The 20,770-nt window shown below is 32.4% G+C and overlaps 1 protein-coding gene across 19 annotated transcripts in view; it reads right to left on the bottom strand.

Annotated features, from left to right (window-relative positions):
* LOC145270654 (RIMS-binding protein 2-like) overlaps positions 1-20,770 on the bottom strand; it is a 1,565,000-nt gene that overhangs the window by 190,484 nt on the left and 1,353,746 nt on the right. For 18 of the 19 annotated variants that reach the window (XM_080126275.1, XM_080126269.1, XM_080126276.1 and 15 more), the window contains 2 exons: positions 14,846-14,921; positions 137-286 (listed from right to left, as the gene is read on the bottom strand). In XM_080126275.1, coding sequence (XP_079982401.1) covers positions 137-286; positions 14,846-14,921 — 226 coding nt within the window. The remainder of the gene's footprint in view (positions 1-136; positions 287-14,845; positions 14,922-20,770) is intronic. The other variant, XM_080126270.1, reaches the window with a different exon arrangement.

Raw genomic sequence — 20,770 nt, 5'->3', positions numbered from 1 at the left:
ATTCTAAGCAAGTACCAAACGCTGGAGCGGCACACTGAAATGCCGAAAAAGAAAAGGCGAAGAACAGAAAGCAAAAGCCAGCAATTATTCGAGTTTTTTTTTTTGTTTATGAAATAGAAGGGGGGAAAAAATTCACCTGGAAGACTTAAAACGGCCGACATTTGCTCAGATTCATCACTGCTATTGAACTCCAAATCCTGCTGAACGGCAAGATTAGCGAGGACACTATCGTCCGAGTGATGCCCTGAAGCCACTAAGATGGATGGAAAGTCAATCAGATCCACGTCTGTGACAAGAAAAATAAACGGAATACAATTGGAATGAGATAAAACATAGGAAAACGATTAGATTTAATCGTTACGCAACAACGATACGCCCGACTTGGAAAGAATTCTCGAGTTTCTATTACTGTACACATAGATTCGAAAAAGTTGTCAAAAAAACAAATATATAACAAATAAATGTTATCAAAGGCAAGATAAGTTACTTTTCTACCAAACTGGATATATTTTTCGTGTTTTTATTCAATGTAACATGTTTATTCAGCTCGAAAAGCATACAGTGTTTACCGATGTATTGGAAAATTCATAATGGCGCCCGACTCTCTCTTTAGCACGGTAAGTTCAGGAAAAGGTGTTATAAATAATAAACTAGACAAAATACTGTTAGAAATTCGCTCAATATATATTACAGTGACATAAGGTTGATATATATTCGGTGTTTTTTTTTTTAAATAGTACTTTGTCTAGTTTATTATTTATAACACCTTTTCCCAAACTTACCATGTTAAAGAGAGAGTCGGGCGCCATTTTGAATTTTCCAAGACATCGGTAAACACTGTATGTTTTTCGAGCTGAATAAACATGTTACATTGAATAAAAACACAAAAAATGTATCCAGTTTGGTAGAAAAGTAACTTATCTTGCCTTTGATAATATTTATTTGTTATATATTTGTTTTTTTTTTGACAACTTTTTCGAATCTATGTGTATCGTAATACAAACCCGAATTCTTTATTATTTTCAAAAAAGACATTTGTATAGAAAGAGTTAAATGTGTGTCTTAATTAAAGCCCCCCCCCCTCTGGTCCCAAATTAGAGCATGTGTTAATGTATACTGTAACCCGGATATAAGAGCTTTAAGGGGGAAAGGGAGGAGAAGTCTCTTCTATCCGGGTTACAATATAGATATATATATATACATACACGGGTGACCACAAAGTCTGGCTACATAATCTATCTCTTATGTAGCCAGACTTTGTGGACACCGTGTATATGAATAAAGATGTGTGTGCGTATCTTACAAACTATGTATGTGTAAGACTTTCCCGCCTGGAAAACGTGTGTCAACCTGATCAGACACGCCCTGCGACCTCATTACTATCTCCATATATTTATCTGATGCCTACCATACGTTTGCGATCTTTCAAAAAAAGCGAGAAGCCGACTTTGTAGCGCTTGGTTTTGCTTATTACGTTTTTGAAAGATCGCAATAAAAAAAAATATATAATTTTTTAGGGTTTGTATTACTGTACACATAGATTCGAAAAAGTTGTCAAAAACAAATATATAACAAATAAATGTTATCAAAGGCAAGATAAGTTACTTTTCTGCCAAACTGGATATATTTTTTGTGTTTTTATTCAATGTAACATATTTATTCAGCTCGAAAAACATACAGTGTTTACCGATGTATTCGAAAATTCAAGATGGCGTCTCACACACTCTTTAACACCGTAAGTATGGAAAAAAGTGTTATAAATAAAAAACTATACAAAATACTATTAAAAAAAACACCGAATATATGTCAACCTATGTCACTGTAACATATATTGAGCGAGTTTTTAACAGTATTTTATTCGGTTTTTTATTTATAACATCTTTTCCCACACTTACCGTGTTAACGAGAGAATAAGACGCCATCTTGAATGTTCCAATACATCGCTAAACACTGTATGGTTTTCGAGATGAATAAACATGTTACATTAAATAAAAACACGAAAATTATATCCAGTTTGGTAGAAAAGTAACTTATCTTGCCTTTGATAACATTTATTTGTTATATATTTGTTTTTTGACAACTTTTTCGAATCTATGTGTACAGTAATACAAACCCATTTTTTAATTTGTTAGGTGGAAGCACAGAATAGTTACAAAATACCCTCCCTGTGTTAAGAATGGCTTTAAAAATAACGTTATTATTTCAGCACGGTACCAAAACTGTACAAGTACAACAATCACGAATCAGAGCTATTTGTACACCTCAGAAATTCCTCATTGATATCTAAAAACCGTGAGTTGGGTTTGAACCACAAACTTTGAGGTCACAGACGGACGAGTTTTTTCCCCCAGGGAGCCATCTTTTTGGCATTCATTTTTTTTTTTTTCTCTGAAAGCCGAAAAGACGCTCTCTCCTCGAAAAACTGAAAATCAATTATGGTCATTGTTGTAAAAAGAAAAAAAAAATCCATTTACTATTCTCTTTTTTTTTTTTTTTTTTTTCTGTTTTCTCCTGAGGAATATTCAATTTTGGGTACGCCAACAACAAAAAGTGGTGATAGAGAGCGAGAGTCGTGGGAAGAGGGGGAAGAAACATTCACAAAGAGAGGGTGTAAGAAAGGGAACAAACAAAAATGGAAAATGGCGGAAAGGCTAATGAAAAAAAAAAAAAAAGAGAGAAAACGGAAGATTCTAAGGAAATGAATCAATGCAAGAATAAAAATACCCCCCCCATATATATATATATATATATATATATATATATATATATATATATATATATATATATATATATATATATATATATACTAGCCCGGGTGTTTGGAAGTGTATGCTGAGCAAAAAACAAAAACAAAACAAAACAAAAAAAACGGTCAATTTTTTAAAACTTTGACCCCTACTATAACTCCTTAACATTTATTATTTTGGGCTGAAATCAAGTTATTAAGTTAGATCCATGTCCAATGAATCTATATCTAAAATTTCAAGTGTTTAGACCCCAAATTGTCGGAGGAATTTGGTAGAGTTCTCAAAGGTCAAATCGTTGAACATTGACCCCTTAACAGCCAAATTTCTGGCCGAAAACCGATCACATCGATTTTCCCAAATCGCAGTACCCTGTATATCAAATTTCGAGTCTGTAGACTAAAAATTGACAGAGTTATTGCATAGGGAAATGTACAGACAGACACGTTCACATTTATATATAAGAACAAGCAGTTAATAAAACATGTTAAAAAACACTTTGAAAAAGAGTTAAAAACATATTTAATTTAAAAAAGGAAGCACAAAATAAGTGGATAGTCCTTAATCCGCGGAGTTTCGAAGAAATACCTTCCTTCTTATCAGAGTAGAGTTTAGCAAAATACGGCATTCGATTTTGCTTATATATATATACTAGCAGGGGTGCCCGGCGTTGCTCGGGTGTTTAGAGGTGTATGCTGTGCAAAAAAAGCAAAAAAACAAAAAAAATGGTTAATTTGTTAAAACTTTGACCCCTATTATGACCCCTTAAAATTTATAGTTTCGGGCTCAAATCACTTTATTAAATTAGATCCAGGTTCAAGGAACCTATATCTAAAATTTCAAGTGTCTAGACCCAAAATTGTCGGAGGAGTTTGGTAGAGTTCTTAAAGGTCAAATCGTTGAAATTTGACCCGTTAACAGCCAAATTTCTGGCTGACACCCGTCACATCGATTTTCCCAAATCTCAGTACCCGGTATTTCAAATTTCGAGTCTGTAGACTAAAAATTGACAGAGTTATTGCGTAGGGAAATGTACACAGACAGACAGACACGTTCACTTTTATATATATATATATATATATATATATATATATATATATATATGTAAATACGGAAATCGGAAATGGCGGAAAGGCTAGTAAAAAAAAAAAAAAAAAGAGAAAACGGAAGATTGTAAGGAAATGAATCAACGTAATAACCCCCATATATATATATATATATATATATATATATATATATATATATATATATATATATATATATAGGAAATTTATTACTGTGAGTCCAGAATGAGTTTACAAATTGTTTCAGCTAGAGGAAAATCCTCAAGAGGAAAAATCCAACTAGCATCGTCAGAATTCATAGATGGACTAAGTTATAAAATCAAATAAGAATGGAAAAATCGTAGATGAAGGGGAGTTAGAAAAGAAGGGGGAGTGGTAGGGAGAGGACGTTGGAATTTAAAGTAGTAGGAGTGTATACAATAAGAGAGGGGTTTATAATTAAATATTAATTATGTGTCAATTCTTATGAAATCAAATAAGAATAAATAAGAGTAGCGTCTTTTAATTTTAAACCGTTATAAACTAAAAAAAAACGTATATAAGAATTGACACATAGTGGGAGATGCCCTTTTCTCTTCCCTGCAACCTTTCTCCCACAGAAGAGACGTTGCGAGCTTGTCTTTGTTTTATCATTATTTCCACGGCAGGTGCTCACCTGAGCTCCAATCTCTGGTTCCCCTCGCCAATCTTTCATGATAAACACCCGTCTAGCTGAAACTGCTGTCAATAATTTTCCCCACTCTTTATCTGTGCCAAAATCAAAACGCAGATTCCATGAACAAAGCTCCTTTCTTAGAAGTGCACGCGTGTGGAACTCTCTTCTGTTTGCCAGTTTCCCACCTGACTACAACTTGGATGTCTTCAAGTCCAACATAAACAAATTCCTGATGAACCACCCCCTTAAGTAAGACACTTTATCAAATCTCCAATACTAACGATTACTACGATACTATCCCATTGGTTACTATACACGCAATAATCTTTATCACCGAGTGGCTTCTAGGCTTCGATAAGTGATGACCACCATGTAAAAAAAAAGAAAAAAAAAAAGAAAAAAAAAGAAAAAAAGAAGAAAAAAAAAAAAGAAAAAAAAAGAAAAAAAAAAGAAAAAAAAAAGAAAAAAAAAAAGATGTAAAAAAAAAAAGCCTTCTACTCTAATAGTTTCTTCCCTAGGACTGTTAGATTTTGGAATTCCCTTCCGGGTTCCTGCTTCCCTGACATGCAGAAGTTCAAGTGTAATGTAAATAGAAAGCTTGCTACTCAACTCCCTACATATTATGTCCCAGCTATTTCTTTGGAAATTATGTGCCAGATAGTAGTCCCCTAACATCAAAATGGCATTGTGTATTGTTTGGGGTGAAAACGAAAAAAAAAATAAATAAAATAAAAAAATAAATAAATAAAAAAGTAAATAAATAAAAAAATAGATGAATAAATAATGTGTATTGTTTGGGGTGAAAACGTAAAAAAAAAAATGAATAAAAAATAAATAAATAAAAAAAATAAATGAATAAATAAATAAAAAAAAGTGACCGATTATAGTCGAGTGTACCCCTTTTCCTAAGCTGCCAAATCGAAGTACAGAGGAGGGCACCACTCCATTCCCAGGATTACTCCACTTACCCTTGATCCTCCTCTTATAACGCTGAGTATTTTAGCAAGATGGCATCAAGTATTTTTTTTTCCCCTTCCCTTATCTTTTTGGTATGATTTTACATCGAAGTAAAAAAGAGGGCACCACCTCATTCCCAGGATTACTCCACTTACCCTTGACTTTACTGAAGCTTGAACTTCTGTCTCCCAGCCCATTATTGAACATGAACGCATGGGAATTGAAAGAATTACTGGCAAAAATGCATCGAGAAGGTTGGTGACTATGTAGAAAACTGAATTCTGGAGCACAAAAGGCAGTACAATTATAGCTCGTTTTAAATTGTATCACTTGCACCTTTATAGCTGTTCAAATTTGATTTAAAAAAAGGAGGCCTTAATTTTGGCACAAGCCTTGTACTTCAAATCGAAATTCAACAGACGGATAATAATTAAAAATAAGAAAATAGCTAAACTTACATGTGACAAACTGACAGACGGACAGATATAAGAATCTACCTGAAAATGCGATTTCGAACTTAAGCTTGACAGACAAACAAAAGATGCTATTACAAACAGTAGGGTGATGCAATAAAATGTGATTTCAAGCTTAAGCATGACAGATCAAAGGAAATACTGTTTCAAACTGAAGCATGACAGACCAACAGATAAAAGTAAATAAAATAGGATCAATCCACTTTAATCAGCGCGTTTAGTCATGAAAATCTTATTTCGTGTTGAAAACTAAGCAAAAAATTCCATGAGCAAAGTTTTTCTTAGAACTGCCCGTCTGTGGAACATAATCCTGCAGAGCTGCTTTCCAGCTGACTATAACTTTTTTTAAAGTGCAATGTAAACAAGTTCTTGTTGAGTTGTCATCTTATCTGACACTCATTAAACCTTATCGCCGAGGGGTCCTTTGGGACTTGATAAGCAGTGTCTCCCAAGTAAGAAAGAAAAAAAAAAAAAAAAAAGAAGGACAGACAGAGCTCCTAATTGAAATGAATGGACGCATCTATAACTAAAATATAAAACATTTAAAGAAAGAAAGAAATATTTCATTTTCTTCCATTCGATTTTTTTTTTTTCAGAAAAAAAAAAAAAAATGAAATAAAAAAATAAAAAACATAACAAATCAAAACGGAAACATCTTTCTCATTTAGTGTTGGCATGTTTCTTGGAAATTAGCCAGTCTTTGATTGGCGAAACAGGAATTGCAACAAACGCAATTCTTACAATAATATCAACCCCCTCTACCTCCAATAAAAAAGAAAAAGAAAAAAAGAAAGGAAGGAAGGATATTATCATTAAGTTTGTAAAGTTTGTTGAACACATCGCCATTGTTACAAAAAAAAAAATTGCTGGACACATTCGTGGCTTATTTTGTCCGCCATATTGAATTCGATAGAGAAACTGGTTTGAGCAGGCATACTCAATTAGTTATGTTGCTTTTAAACATTTACCATATATACTTGTGTATAAGGTAAATTTCTGGGATACGATTTTAAGGGGGTTATTTGGTGGGGGGTAACGTTTTTGGAAATGTTTTAAAAGAGCGCTTAATCATCTTCTACAATATAAATCGCACCGATCTGTTTAAATGTATGTATGTATGTATGTATGTATGTATATCTGCCTATAGTCATGTCATGTCATATGCTACTGGTACCATGTAACCCAGTACTACCTGCCTCATGGTCGGGTCACCGGCGACTAAACTGGTTCCCCCACCAGACTTGTTTGGTGAGGAGGGCGGCTAGTCTCCCTGGAGGATTAAAAACAAGACCTTCCAAAGGGCGAATGAACTCTTTTTCTGGGTCAACGGCCAACTAGCACCGTGTATATTTGGGTGTGTGTATATGTGTATTGGGGTGGAGAGGGCTCCCGTAAGCCGTGGTGAAGGCAACCTTTCTAGGAGAAGCAAATCTCTGATTTAAAAAACCATAAAGCGGGAGACCAGTACCCGCATTAAGCTGGTCTGCAGTTTAATTTGTTGCTGGCTATCTTGCTCTTGCTTGTTGCTGGATCTGAACATTTTGAACCGAGAGAGAGACTTAGCTGTCATACAAAGCTAAGACTCTGTAACATCATCTTTGAATAGATACTCCCTCAGGCATTTGGGCTCATGGATTTTAAATGTCTGAGGGAGTGGCACTCGTCTGATAAGAGACGTTGCAATCATCATATCTGCCTAAAACTTTTGACAATCACATTGAAACATGACGAAACCCATATCGTTTTAAACCTCGAACTTTCGGATGACAAATATCGAAAAATTGGCCTAAAACATTATTTTTTTCACCCTAAAAGAGCCACTCTTCTACAAGGAGGGGGTCGCTTTTTTTTGCCCATATTTTCGAAAGTCATCCACTCTTTTCGATTGACTAACCTTAATTTTGACATTTTGCGATGAACGCAACAGCAAAGACGTCACAGTTTTTCCCCGTTGTTTTCTTCCTTCACGGTACGGGTTCGAGCCTACAACCATTTTCATTTTTTTTTTTTTTGCTCAACACACACCTCAAACTACCCGAGCAACACCGGGCACCCAGACTAGTTTATTATATAAATATCACCTGTCTGTTTATATGTATGTATGCCTCGCAGAAACTTTTGACAGAGGCAACTGATCCTGACAAGATCGGTATCATTTTGAAGTTCGACGTCTCGGACGACAAATATCGAAAAATTGGCTAAAGACATTAATTCTTTCACCCTAAACTGGCCAGTTTTGTACAAGGAGGGGTCGATTTTTTGCGAGCCATTTTTGCAAGTCATCGTATCGGTTGGATTGACTTTGCCTAATTTTAACGTTCCGAACTTCTGGCCGCATCATGGAGCATTGGTAAGACATTAGATTTTCGTTTACTTTTCCGTCTTTGCGCCACGGGTTCGAACCTGCCTGCCTACTACCACTTTTTTTTTTTAACACCTCTCTTCACCCTGGCTGCCTACTGTTGTTTTGATTCCCTCCCCACGCTGCTACCATTTTTTTTTTTTATAAACACCTCTCTCCCCACCCGGGGTTCCTTACTACACTACCTACATACACCCGGGCAACGTCGAATACCCCTCCCAACTACCATTTTTTTTTTTTTTTTTTACTCCTCTCTCCAACCGGTCTGCCTACCAGATTTTTAAACACCTCTCTCCACCCGGATTTCCTACTGTTAATTTACCCCCCTCCCCCCCAAGCACACACACCTCTCCACACCTGGGCAATGTAAGGTACCCCCGCTAGTAACATAGAAAACGCCACTTTGTTTTTATTATTCTGTTCCGTCAGCCTGCTTCCCACCGGACTACAACTTGGATGTCTTCAAGTCCAATGTTAACAAATTCCTAATGAACCGCCCCCTTAAGTAAACACTTCATCAAATCGCCACACTAACGTAATGTACTTGCAATAACCCTTATCCCTGAGTGGCTTCCAGGCCTTGATAAGTGGTGACCACTGTGTAAAAAAAAGAAAAAAAAAAAAAGAAGAGATCTCTCGGTTGCAGTAATTAAACTAATGAGTGGTCTCAGTAATAACAAGTGCAGGTTCTGCCACACAGAAGTAGAGAATATGAGTTCCCTGACATCCAGTTGGGGGACGGCTATTATACAATGTGACACAATGGAGGGTATATATCTGCATTGGAGAATCTGTAACAGCTTGAATATCCAATGTTGTAGCAAATCTTGGGAACATGTTTACCAGAAAGAACAGTTGGAAATAAGTCGAACACACATCTAAAGAAATGGCAAAAACACTAGAGGATGAACTCCAATCTGTAGTGGAATGGGGACAAAATGGATGGTCACATTCAATGCTGCCAAGACTAAACTGGTTTCCTCCAATAATTACAAGAAACCTTCTCTGCCACCAATAGCAATGGCCAGTGACTCCCTGTCTGAGAGTACATCTTTCAAACTGCTTGGCCTAACGTTCACAGGAAACATGAGTTGGAACAATTATATTGAAAACATTGCCAGGGCCGCTGCAAAAAAGGTAGGCTCTCTCTACCGTGCTAGAAAACTACTGACACCCGAAAGTATCCTGTACCCCTATAAGGCCACCATTCGCCCATGTATGGAGTATTGTTGTCACATTTGGGCTGGTGCATCTGCTGCTAGTCTCTCGCTCCTTGACAAGGTTCAAAAAAGAAATGTTGCATCCCTCTGCCTGTTCTACAAGTATTTTAATGGTGAATGCTCTAGCAAACTGACAAGGTTAAAAAAAGAGTCGCCAATCCGATAGGCCCTGAACTGGCATCTAAGCTTCAGCCTCTGTCCCATTGACGAAATGTTGCATCCCTCTGCCTGTTCTACACGTATTTTAATGGTGAATGCTCTGAGGAACTGCAGACACTTGCGCCCTCACGACGTAGACACCCTCAACAACCCCGACAGGCAGCTAAATCCCACCCCCACACAGTAGAGATCCCTAGATGTAGAAGATCTTTCTAGTCCAGTAGTTTCTTCCCCAGAACCGTTAGACTCTGGAATTCCATTCCAAGTTCCTGCTTCCCTAACTGTACTGACGTGCAGAAGTTCAAGTACAACGTGAACTGACATCTTGCTTCCTAAATCCCAACATAGTGCCCCAGTAGTTGCTGCCCCTGATAGTAGCCCTCTACACCAAAGTGGCAATGCGCCTTGTTTGGGGTGAAAATGTAATTAAAAAAAAAAGTCATACGGAAAGAACAGTTGGAAATAAGTCGTGCACCATCCACTATGACTACGAAATTCCTACAGCTGCATATCTAGAAAATGGGGCTATTAAGCCTGACATAGTGATATGGAAGAAGAGGGAGAAAGTAGCAACCCTAGTTGAAGTAAGCGTTCCTAATGATGCTGACCATAACAGAGCAGAGAGCGAGAAAACAACAAAATACCAAGGACTTCTGTACAACATGAAAAGAAACTGGCATCTTAAGAACGTATCAATCATACCAATCATTATAGGAGCAACCGGGCTAATGAAAAAGAATTAAAAGCGAATATACCCCATAAACCAAGTGCAAGAGAAACGCAAACAATGGCGCTTAAAGGGACGGTTAGAATCTTAAAAAAAGATCTCTCGGTCAGAGTAACTAAACTAATGGGAGAATGTTTGGCATCCGCTAGAATGCCCCATCCCAAGGAAAAAACAAAGTGATGAGAAAATTAAAACCAAAGAGTATATACGGTAAGTATTTTTGATTGAATTTCTTCATAGTTTTTTTTTTTTTTTTTTTTTTAAATTCTTTTATTGTTTTTTTTTGTTTTTTTTAATGAAAGTCAAGACTCATTTAAGGATAAGGCTTAATGAGACAGGAAGGACTGCAAGTCAAAAGATGAGGAACACTATGGGAGTACCAACATCGACCAATGTGCAACATAATGAAGCAGATCACTTTTTTAAAATTTCTTTTTACACAAGTCACCACTTATCAAAGCTTAAAGGCCACTCGAGGATAAGGGTTAATGAGTATATAGTAGTCACTGAGACAATAGCAAATTAATAGCGAGTCGTGGAAATGGGGTAGAAATGGATTATTTAGTGGTGGGGGGAGGTCAACAAGAACTTGTTTACATTGGACTTGAAGACGACCATATTGTAGTCAGCTGGCATGCAAAACAGAGTTCCACGGGTGGGCGGTTCCAGGAAAGAAACTTTGTTCATGGAAGGTGTGTTTAGATTTAGGCAACTGTTGATAGTGGTTGTAGCTAGACGAGTGAAAATAGCGATAGAGCAGAAACAGGCTCGCAACGTCTCTTCTGTGGGAAAGATATCGCAAGGGAAGACAAAAGGGCAGAGGCGGATTTGAACTTTGTGAAGACAGGATAGGGTGCGCCGAGCAGCTCCTACCCAGATATGGATGTATCTGGCTTTCATACAGGATTGCGTCGTGAATTTTTTTTTTTTTTTTTTTACAAGGTGGTCACCACTTATCAAGGCCTGGAAGCAACTCAGGGATAAGGGTTATTGCGTGTCCAGTACATTAGTACTGAGATTTGATAAAGTGTTTTACTTAAGGGGGCGGTTGATCAGGAATTTGTTCACATTGGACTTGAAGACATCCAGGTTGTAGTCAGGTGAAAAACAGGCAAACGGAACAAAGTTCCACAGGCGTGCAGTTCTAAGAAAGAAGCTTTGTTCATGGAATCTGCGTGTTGATTTAGGCACAGATATAGAGTGGGGGAAATTTTCCATTTCAGGTCAGGAGTAAAGGTCAAGCCCAGAAGCTTGTCAAAACATGGCGCCTCCCCAAGACGAGAGTCATCCATTTTAATTGATGCCAGATGGAGATCAGAGCATTGATGATGTAAGGATAGCAGTTTGGTTTTGGATGCATTAAAAGTGACCAGCCACCTCCTCCCACCTCTTAGATATCTTCTGGGGCTGTAGAATGATGCAACTATTTTTCCAGCAACATTGGCAACATATTTGATGCAAGTCTTCGATTTCAGGTCAGGAGTTAAGGTTAGACTCAAAAGTTTGACAAAACAGGGAGCCTCTTTTAGATGAGAACCATTCATATCAATTGGGGCCAAGTGAAGATCAGAGAATTGGTGGCGAAAAGATAAAAGTTTTGTTTTGAATGCGTTAAAATTAACCACTTTTTACACCATTGCACTACACGCTCAAGGTTTGTATCCAGGTTGATTGCAAATGAGTTTGCGAACAAAATAATAAAATAATAATAAAAAAAAAAGTATTATTTTGGAATGAAACGAACAAAGTGAAACCCGACAATCAGCAAAATCCCACCCCTTCACTCTTGAGGTCCCTGGATGCTGGAAAGCCTTCTACTACTAATAGTTTCTTAAAAACCAACGTTTGCTATCTCCCCTGACTGGGATATGCATGCTAGTTGTGAACTTGATATTCGCTAGAAACTTCCTCCTTCGGAAGAAACCGGTTCAATCTGCCTAGGGTGAAGTCTACTTGTACAGTGTGAAGCCGTCAGCTGTCAATTTTTGTAGAGTAGAGGGCCCCCCCCCCTTTACAATTCTTTAATTGTACCTGGCATATCTTATTATAAATTTTCCTCTGTGTGTGTGTGTGTGTGTGTGTGCATGTGACGCGGTTTATCTCAGCCTATAGGCAACCAACCCAGGCAAGTAAGGTACTGAAATGAAGCTTATGACCCAGCGGATGTTTTAGTGATATTTATATTCATGTTTGGTGTATGGAAGTGAAAAAAAAATGCAAAAATAATAACGATCTACTTAACAACGTTTTATTTGCTGGCGTCAAGTCCTGCTGCCCCACTCAGGGTCTGTCAGCAACCATCTAAAGCTGATATTTATTCAATGTAGCCGCCTTCGGCCTCAATCACTACTTTGATACAGGTCCAGAACTGGGAGGATGCCTTTTCCATAAGTGCTGGCAAGAGTTCAGTGAATACTCGGCGGATGGTGGCGATTAGGTTGGTTTTGGTGTTGTGGGAGGTCAGGTTGGTGATGTTCTTGACATATGATGAAACGAAGTAGTTCAGCCACATCCAGAGTCTGCCAGCAGCCACCTGATTGCAGCAGGGGATCATCACACTCTTCAACACATCCAGGTACACTTTTGTGTTGACTTTCAAGCCGACTTCCAAGATGTGAGGTGGCATGATGTGGCCCTCACTTGAAACCACACCAAAGACCATAATGATGGCCGGAAACTTTGTTTTCATCACCCTGGCTACATCCCTGTTATTCGTTAAACCATCCTGATTTGCATTTTTAGCAATGGTCCCGTCGTCATAACTTGGATCGATAGAGAGCATGAGTTGTACAGTGGCACATCTCCGATCTCACTCATTGAACATTGTGTCACTTTCAGACATGATAGAAGTCTCCTATCATTTTGGGGATTTTTACATAACCGACTAACTAGTAGATGGTCTGAAACAAAAAAAAGGAAACTAGTTTTCATCAAATGGAAATGGAATCATGTCGACTTTTCTAGTGCAACGATTTTACTGTTTCACCTTGTATTATTTTTTATTGGGCTATAGCCAAACTCCTCTCAGACAAACGGAAATGGAATCATGTCTTTTCTAGAGTGACAATTTTATCATTCCACCCTGTACATACATACAGGAGAGAGAAAGGTGTTAAAGATATACTGTCTATCATTTTCACTCTCTCTCGCAAATTCAGCAGATGTAGAGGGCCCCCACTTGAATTTTTAATTGTGCCCTGCACTTCTCAGTGCTGACCCCAAGTATACACACACACACACACATCTATATATCTATAAAAGTGAAAGTGCCTGTGTGCGTGTCTGTCTGTGTACATTTCCCTACGCAATAACTCTGTCAATTTTCAGTCTACAGACTCGAAATTTGATATACAGGGTACTGAGATTTGAGAAAATCATTGTGATCGGTTTTCGGCCAGAAATTTGGCTGTTAAGGGGTCAAAGTTCAACGATTCGACCTTTGAGAACTCTACCAAACTCTTTCGCCAATTTTGGGTAGGAACACTTGAGATTTTAGATATAGGTTCATTGGACATGGATCTAATTTGATAACTTCAGTTGAGTCCAAAGCAATAAATGTTACAGGACTTTTCATATCGATCTGCGTAAGTATACTTTGATAATTATGTTTCAGTTTGATGAAATATGGTATAATAAAATTATGGGATGTTCGTTCGCGCATAACCTACATAGAATGGAAATATGTCACAAAGTTTAACAAGGTTTTTTAATATAGATCTACAGAATAATGTGATAAGTGTTTCAGTGTGAACAGGTATGGTATAATAAATTATGGGGTCAAAGTTTAAAAAATTGACCACTTTTTTCTTTTTTTTTTGCTCAACATACACCTCCAAACACCCGGGCAACGCCAGGCTGAAATGCTAGTATACATAGAAGATAGAGAAATAACTCTGTCAATTTTCAGTCTTCAGACTCGAAATTTGATATACAGGGTACTGAGATTTGGGAAAATCATTGTGATCGGTTTTCGGCCAGAAATTTGGCTGTTAAGGGGTCAAAGTTTAACGATTCGACCTTTGAGAACTCTACCAAACTCTTCCGCCAATTTTGGGTAGGAACACTTGAGATTTTAGATATAGGTTCATTGGACATGGATCTAATTTGATAACTTCAGTTGAGTCCAAAGCAATAAATGTTACAGGACTTTTCATATCGATCTGCGTAAGTATACTTTGATAATTATGTTTCAGTTTGATGAAATATGGTATAATAAAATTATGGGATGTTCGTTCGCGCATAACCTACATAGAATGGAAATATGTCACAAAGTTTAACAAGGTTTTTTAATATAGATCTACAGAATAATGTGATAAGTGTTTCAGTGTGAACAGGTATGGTATAATAAATTATGGGGTCAAAGTTTAAAAAATTGACCACTTTTTTCTTTTTTTTTTTGCTCAACATACATCTCCAAACACCCGGGCAACGCCAGGCTGAAATGCTAGTATACATAGAAGATAGAGAAATAGAGCAGTACTTACCTGGCACCTTCTCGACAAAATTAGATGGGACAAGGCCTTTTTTCCCATCAATTAGTTCTCCCTCAAAAAATCCATCCTGAAATGAAAAAAAAAAAAAAAAAATTAATTTGTGCCTATTTCCAGGCGCGAACGAAAACCCCACAATTTTATTATACCATCCCTATTTAAGTTAAAACATACTTATCAAAGTATTTTTATGTACATCTATATCAAAACCACTTTTAAACGTTTTTTTAAATTTTTTATTTTTTTCCATACTTTGTGGACAAGGAGCGAACGCAGACCCCACAATTTTAATGAACCACCGTTCTGCCAGATCAAACATACCCATTTATGTGTCTCGATACATCTTCTATCATTATATGCAATCAGTTTTTTACAGTAGTCAAGCATATAGGAGCCTATTCGTGACCAGACACACGGTATTAATTTGCTCCCCCACTGAGCAAATTAGGCACATGGCCGATTTTTAATGTGAGTAGTGAAGGAAAATGGGGACTAGCTCCCCGGGGAGTAGGGGAGCTGGATATTGACAGTTGGTATGAAGAGTTGCCCCTACATTGACCAAGGTCTTATATGTGGGGTTTCCCCTACATATGGTCTTTGCTTGCAGTATCTGCCGGAACAGATGGTATTTATTTGCTCCGCCACCGAGCAAATTAGGCACAAGGCCGATTTTAATGTGAGGAGTGAATAAAGAGAAGAGGCATGCCCTTTCACCAAATTCGAGGAAAACTCAAAAAATTGCAGACTGTCAAATTGCAAGAGGGCTATGCTACTAAATATTAACTATTTCATTGAGTTTCTGTTGTATTTAAGTTGCATTAAGGTTCTACAGTTACATTTAAACAACAATTTTTAATTATACAGAGTTTCTTTTTACCTTCTTGATTAGTATAATATAAATTTTTTACCTTTCTGATTAGTATAATATAAATTTTTTACCTTCCTGATAAATATAATTTAAATTTTTTACCTTTCTGATTAGTATAATATAAATTTTTTACCTTCCTGATAAATATAATTTAAATTTTTTACCTTTCTGATTAGTATAATATAAATTTTTTACCTTCCTGATAAATATAATATAAATTTTTTACCTTTCTGATTAGTATAATATAAATTTTTTACCTTTCTGATGAATATAATTTAAATTTTTTACCTTTCTGATTAGTATAATATAAATTTTTTACCTTCCTGATAAATATAATTTAAATTTTTTACCTTTCTGATTAGTATAATATAAATTTTTTACCTTCCTGATAAATATAATTTAAATTTTTTACCTTTCTGATTAGTATAATATAAATTTTTTACCTTCCTGATAAACATAATTTAAATTTTTTACCTTTCTGATTAGTATAATATAAATTTTTTACCTTCCTGATAAATATAATTTAAATTTTTTACCTTTCTGATTAGTATAATATAAATTTTTTACCTTCCTGATAAATATAATTTAAATTTTTTACCTTTCTGATTAGTATAATATAAATTTTTTACCTTCCTGATAAATATAATTTAAATTTTTTACCTTTCTGATTAGTATAATATAAATTTTTTACCTTCCTGATAAATATAATATAAATTTTTTACCTTTCTGATTAGTATAATATAAATTTTTTACCTTTCTAATAAATATAATGTAAATTTTTTACCTTTCTGATTAGTATAATATAAATTTTTTACCTTCCTGATAAATATAATTTAAATTTTTTACCTTCCTGATTAGTATAATATAAATTTTTTACCTTTCTGATTAGTATAATATAAATTTTTTACCTTCCTGATAAATATAATTTAAATTTTTTACCTTTCTGATTAGTATAATATAAATTTTTTACCTTCCTGATAAATATAATATAAATTTTTTACCTTCCTGATTAGTATAATATAAATTTTTTACCTTTCTGATTAGTATAATATAAATTTTTTACCTTTCTGATTAGTATAATATAAATTTTTTACCTTCCTGATAAATATAATTTAAATTTTTTACCTTTCTGATTAGTATAATTTAAATTTTTTACCTTTCTGATTAGTATAATATAAATTTTTTACCTTCCTGATAAATATAATATAAATTTTTTACCTTTCTGATTAGTATAATATAAATTTTTTACCTTCCTGATTAGTATAATATAAATTTTTTACCTTTCTGATTAGTATAATATAAATTTTTTACCTTCCTGATTAGTATAATATAAATTTTTTACCTTTCTGATTAGTATAATATAAATTTTTTACCTTCCTGATTAGTATAATATAAATTTTTTACCTTCCTGATTAGTATAATGTAGATTTTTTACCTTTCTGATTAGTATAATATAAATTTTTTACCTTCCTGATTAGTATAATATAAATTTTTTACCTTTCTGATTAGTATAATATAAATTTTTTACCTTCCTGATTAGTATAATATAAATTTTTTCCTTCCTGATTAGTATAATATAAATTTTTTACCTTCCTGATTAGTATAATATAAATTTTTTACCTTCCTGATTAGTATAATATAAATTTTTTACCTTTCTGATTAGTATAATTTAAATTTTTTACCTTCCTGATTAGTATAATATAAATTTTTTACCTTCCTGATTAGTATAATATAAATTTTTTACCTTCCTGATTATTATAATATAAATTTTTTACCTTCCTGATTAGTATAATATAAATTTTTTACCTTCCTGATTAGTATAATATAAATTTTTTACCTTCCTGATTAGTATAATATAAATTTTTTACCTTTCGGATTAGTATAATATAAATTTTTTACCTTTCTGATTAGTATAATATAAATTTTTTACCTTCCTGATTAGTATAATATAAATTTTTTACCTTCCTGATTAGTATAATATAAATTTTTTACCTTTCTGATTAGTATAATATAAATTTTTTACCTTCCTGATTTGTATAATATAAATTTTTTACCTTCCTGATTAGTATAATATAAATTTTTTACCTTCCTGATTAGTATAATATAAATTTTTTACCTTTCTGATTAGTATAATATAAATTTTTTACCTTCCTGATTAGTATAATATAAATTTTTTACCTTCCTGATTATTATAATATAAATGTTTTCCTTCCTGATTAGTATAATATAATTTTTTTACCTTCCTGATTAGTATAATATAAATTTTTTACCTTCCTGATTAGTATAATATAAATTTTTTACCTTTCTGATTAGTATAATATAGATTTTTTACCTTTCTGATTAGTATAATATAAATTTTTTACCTTCCTGATTAGTATAATATAAATTTTTTACCTTCCTGATTAGTATAATATAAATTTTTTACCTTTCTGATTAGTATAATATAAATTTTTTACCTTTCTGATTAGTATAATATAAATTTTTTACCTTTCTGATTAGTATAATATAAATTTTTTACCTTCCTGATTTGTATAATATAAATTTTTTACCTTCCTGATTAGTATAATATAAATTTTTTACCTTCCTGATTAGTATAATATAAATTTTTTACCTTTCTGATTAGTATAATATAAATTTTTTACCTTCCTGATTAGTATAATATAAATTTTTTACCTTCCTGATTAGTATAATATAAATTTTTTACCTTCCTGATTAGTATAATATAAATTTTTTACCTTCCTGATTAGTATAATATAAATTTTTTACCTTCCTGATTAGTATAATATAAATTTTTTACCTTCCTGATTAGTATAATATAAATTTTTTACCTTTCTGATTAGTATAATATAAATTTTTTACCTTCCTGATAAATATAATATAAATTTTTTACCTTCCTGATAAATATAATTTAAATTTTTTACCTTTCTGATTAGTATAATAAAAATTTTTTACCTTCCTTATTAGTTTAATATAAATTTTTTACCTTTCTGATTAGTATAATATAAATTTTTTACCTTCCTGATTAGTATAATATAAATTTTTTACCTTTCTGATTAGTATAATATAAATTTTTTACCTTCCTGATTAGTATAATATAAATTTTTTACCTTCCTGATTTGTATAATATAAATTTTTTACCTTCCTGATAAATATAATATAAATTTTTTACCTTCCTGATAAATATAATATAAATTTTTTACCTTCCTGATAAATATAATATAAATTTTTTACCTTCCTGATTAGTATAATATAAATTTTTTACCTTTTTGATTAGTATAATATAAATTTTTTACCTTCCTGATTAGTATAATATAAATTTTTTACCTTCCTGATTTGTATAATATAATTTTTTTACCTTCCTGATAAATATAATATAAATTTTTTACCTTCCTGATAAATATAATATAAATTTTTTACCTTCCTGATAAATATAATATAAATTTTTTACCTTCCTGATTAGTATAATATAAATTTTTTACCTTTCTGATTAGTATAATTTAAATTTTTTACCTTCCTGATTAGTATAATATAAATTTTTTACCTTCCTGATTAGTATAATATAAATTTTTTACCTTCCTGATTAGTATAATATAAATTTTTTACCTTCCTGATTAGTATAATATAAATTTTTTACCTTCCTGATTAGTATAATATAAATTTTTTACCTTCCTGATTAGTATAATATAAATTTTTTACCTTCCTGATAAATATAATTTAAATTTTTTACCTTTCTGATTAGTATAATATAAATTTTTTACCTTCCTGATTAGTATAATATAAATTTTTTACCTTCCTGATTAGTATAATATAAATTTTTTACCTTCCTGATAAATATAATTTAAATTTTTTACCTTTCTGATTAGTATAATATAAATTTTTTACCTTCCTGATAAATATAATTTAAATTTTTTACCTTTCTGATTAGTATAATATAAATTTTTTACCTTCCTGATTAGTATAATATAAATTTTTTACCTTCCTGATTAGTATAATATAAATTTTTTACCTTCCTGATTAGTATAATATAAATTTTTTACCTTTCTGATTAGTATAATATAAATTTTTTACCTTTCTGATTAGTATAATATAAATTTTTTATCTTCCTGATAAATATAATTTAAATTTTTTACCTTTCTGATTGGTATAATATAAATTTTTTACCTTCCTGATTGGTATAATATAAATTTTTTACCTTTCTGATTAGTATAATATAAATTTTTTACCTTCCTGATTAGTATAATATAATTTTTTTACCTTTCTGATTAGTATAATATAAATTTTTTACCTTCCTGATTAGTAAAATATAAATTTTTTACCTTCCTGATTAGTATAATATAAATTTTTTACCTTTCTGATTAGTATAATATAAATTTTTTACCTTCCTGATTAGTATAATATAAATTTTTTACCTTCCTGATTAGTATAATATAAATTTTTTACCTTCCTGATTAGTATAATATAAATTTTTTACCTTCCTGATTAGTATAATATAAATTTTTTACCTTCCTGATAAATATAATTTAAATTTTTTACCTTTCTGATTAGTATAATATAAATTTTTTACCTTCCTGATTAGTATAATATAAATTTTTTACCTTCCTGATAAATATAATTTAAATTTTTTACCTTCCTGATAAATATAATTTAAATTTTTTACCTTTCTGATTAGTATAATATAAATTTTTTACCTTCCTGATAAATATAATATAAATTTTTTACCTTCCTGATAAATATAATATAAATTTTTTACCTTCCTGATAAATATAATATAAATTTTTTACCTTTCTGATAAATATAATATAAATTTTTTACCTTTCTGATAAATATAATATAAATTTTTTACCTTCCTGATAAATATAATATAAATTTTTTACCTTCCTGATAAATATAATATAAATTTTTTACCTTTCTGATAAATATAATATAAATTTTTTACCTTCCTGATAAATATAATATAAATTTTTTACCTTCCTGATAAATATAATATAAATTTTTTACCTTCCTGATAAATATAATATAAATTTTTTACCTTCCTGATAAATATAATATAA

The sequence above is a fragment of the Euprymna scolopes genome, chromosome 46, assembly GCF_053919585.1.
Source record: "Euprymna scolopes isolate OS-2025 chromosome 46, ASM5391958v1, whole genome shotgun sequence".
Taxonomy (NCBI): domain Eukaryota; kingdom Metazoa; phylum Mollusca; class Cephalopoda; order Sepiida; family Sepiolidae; genus Euprymna; species Euprymna scolopes.
The sequence above is the reverse complement of the archived record's forward strand: the minus strand, read 5'-3'. Positions and strand labels throughout refer to the sequence as shown.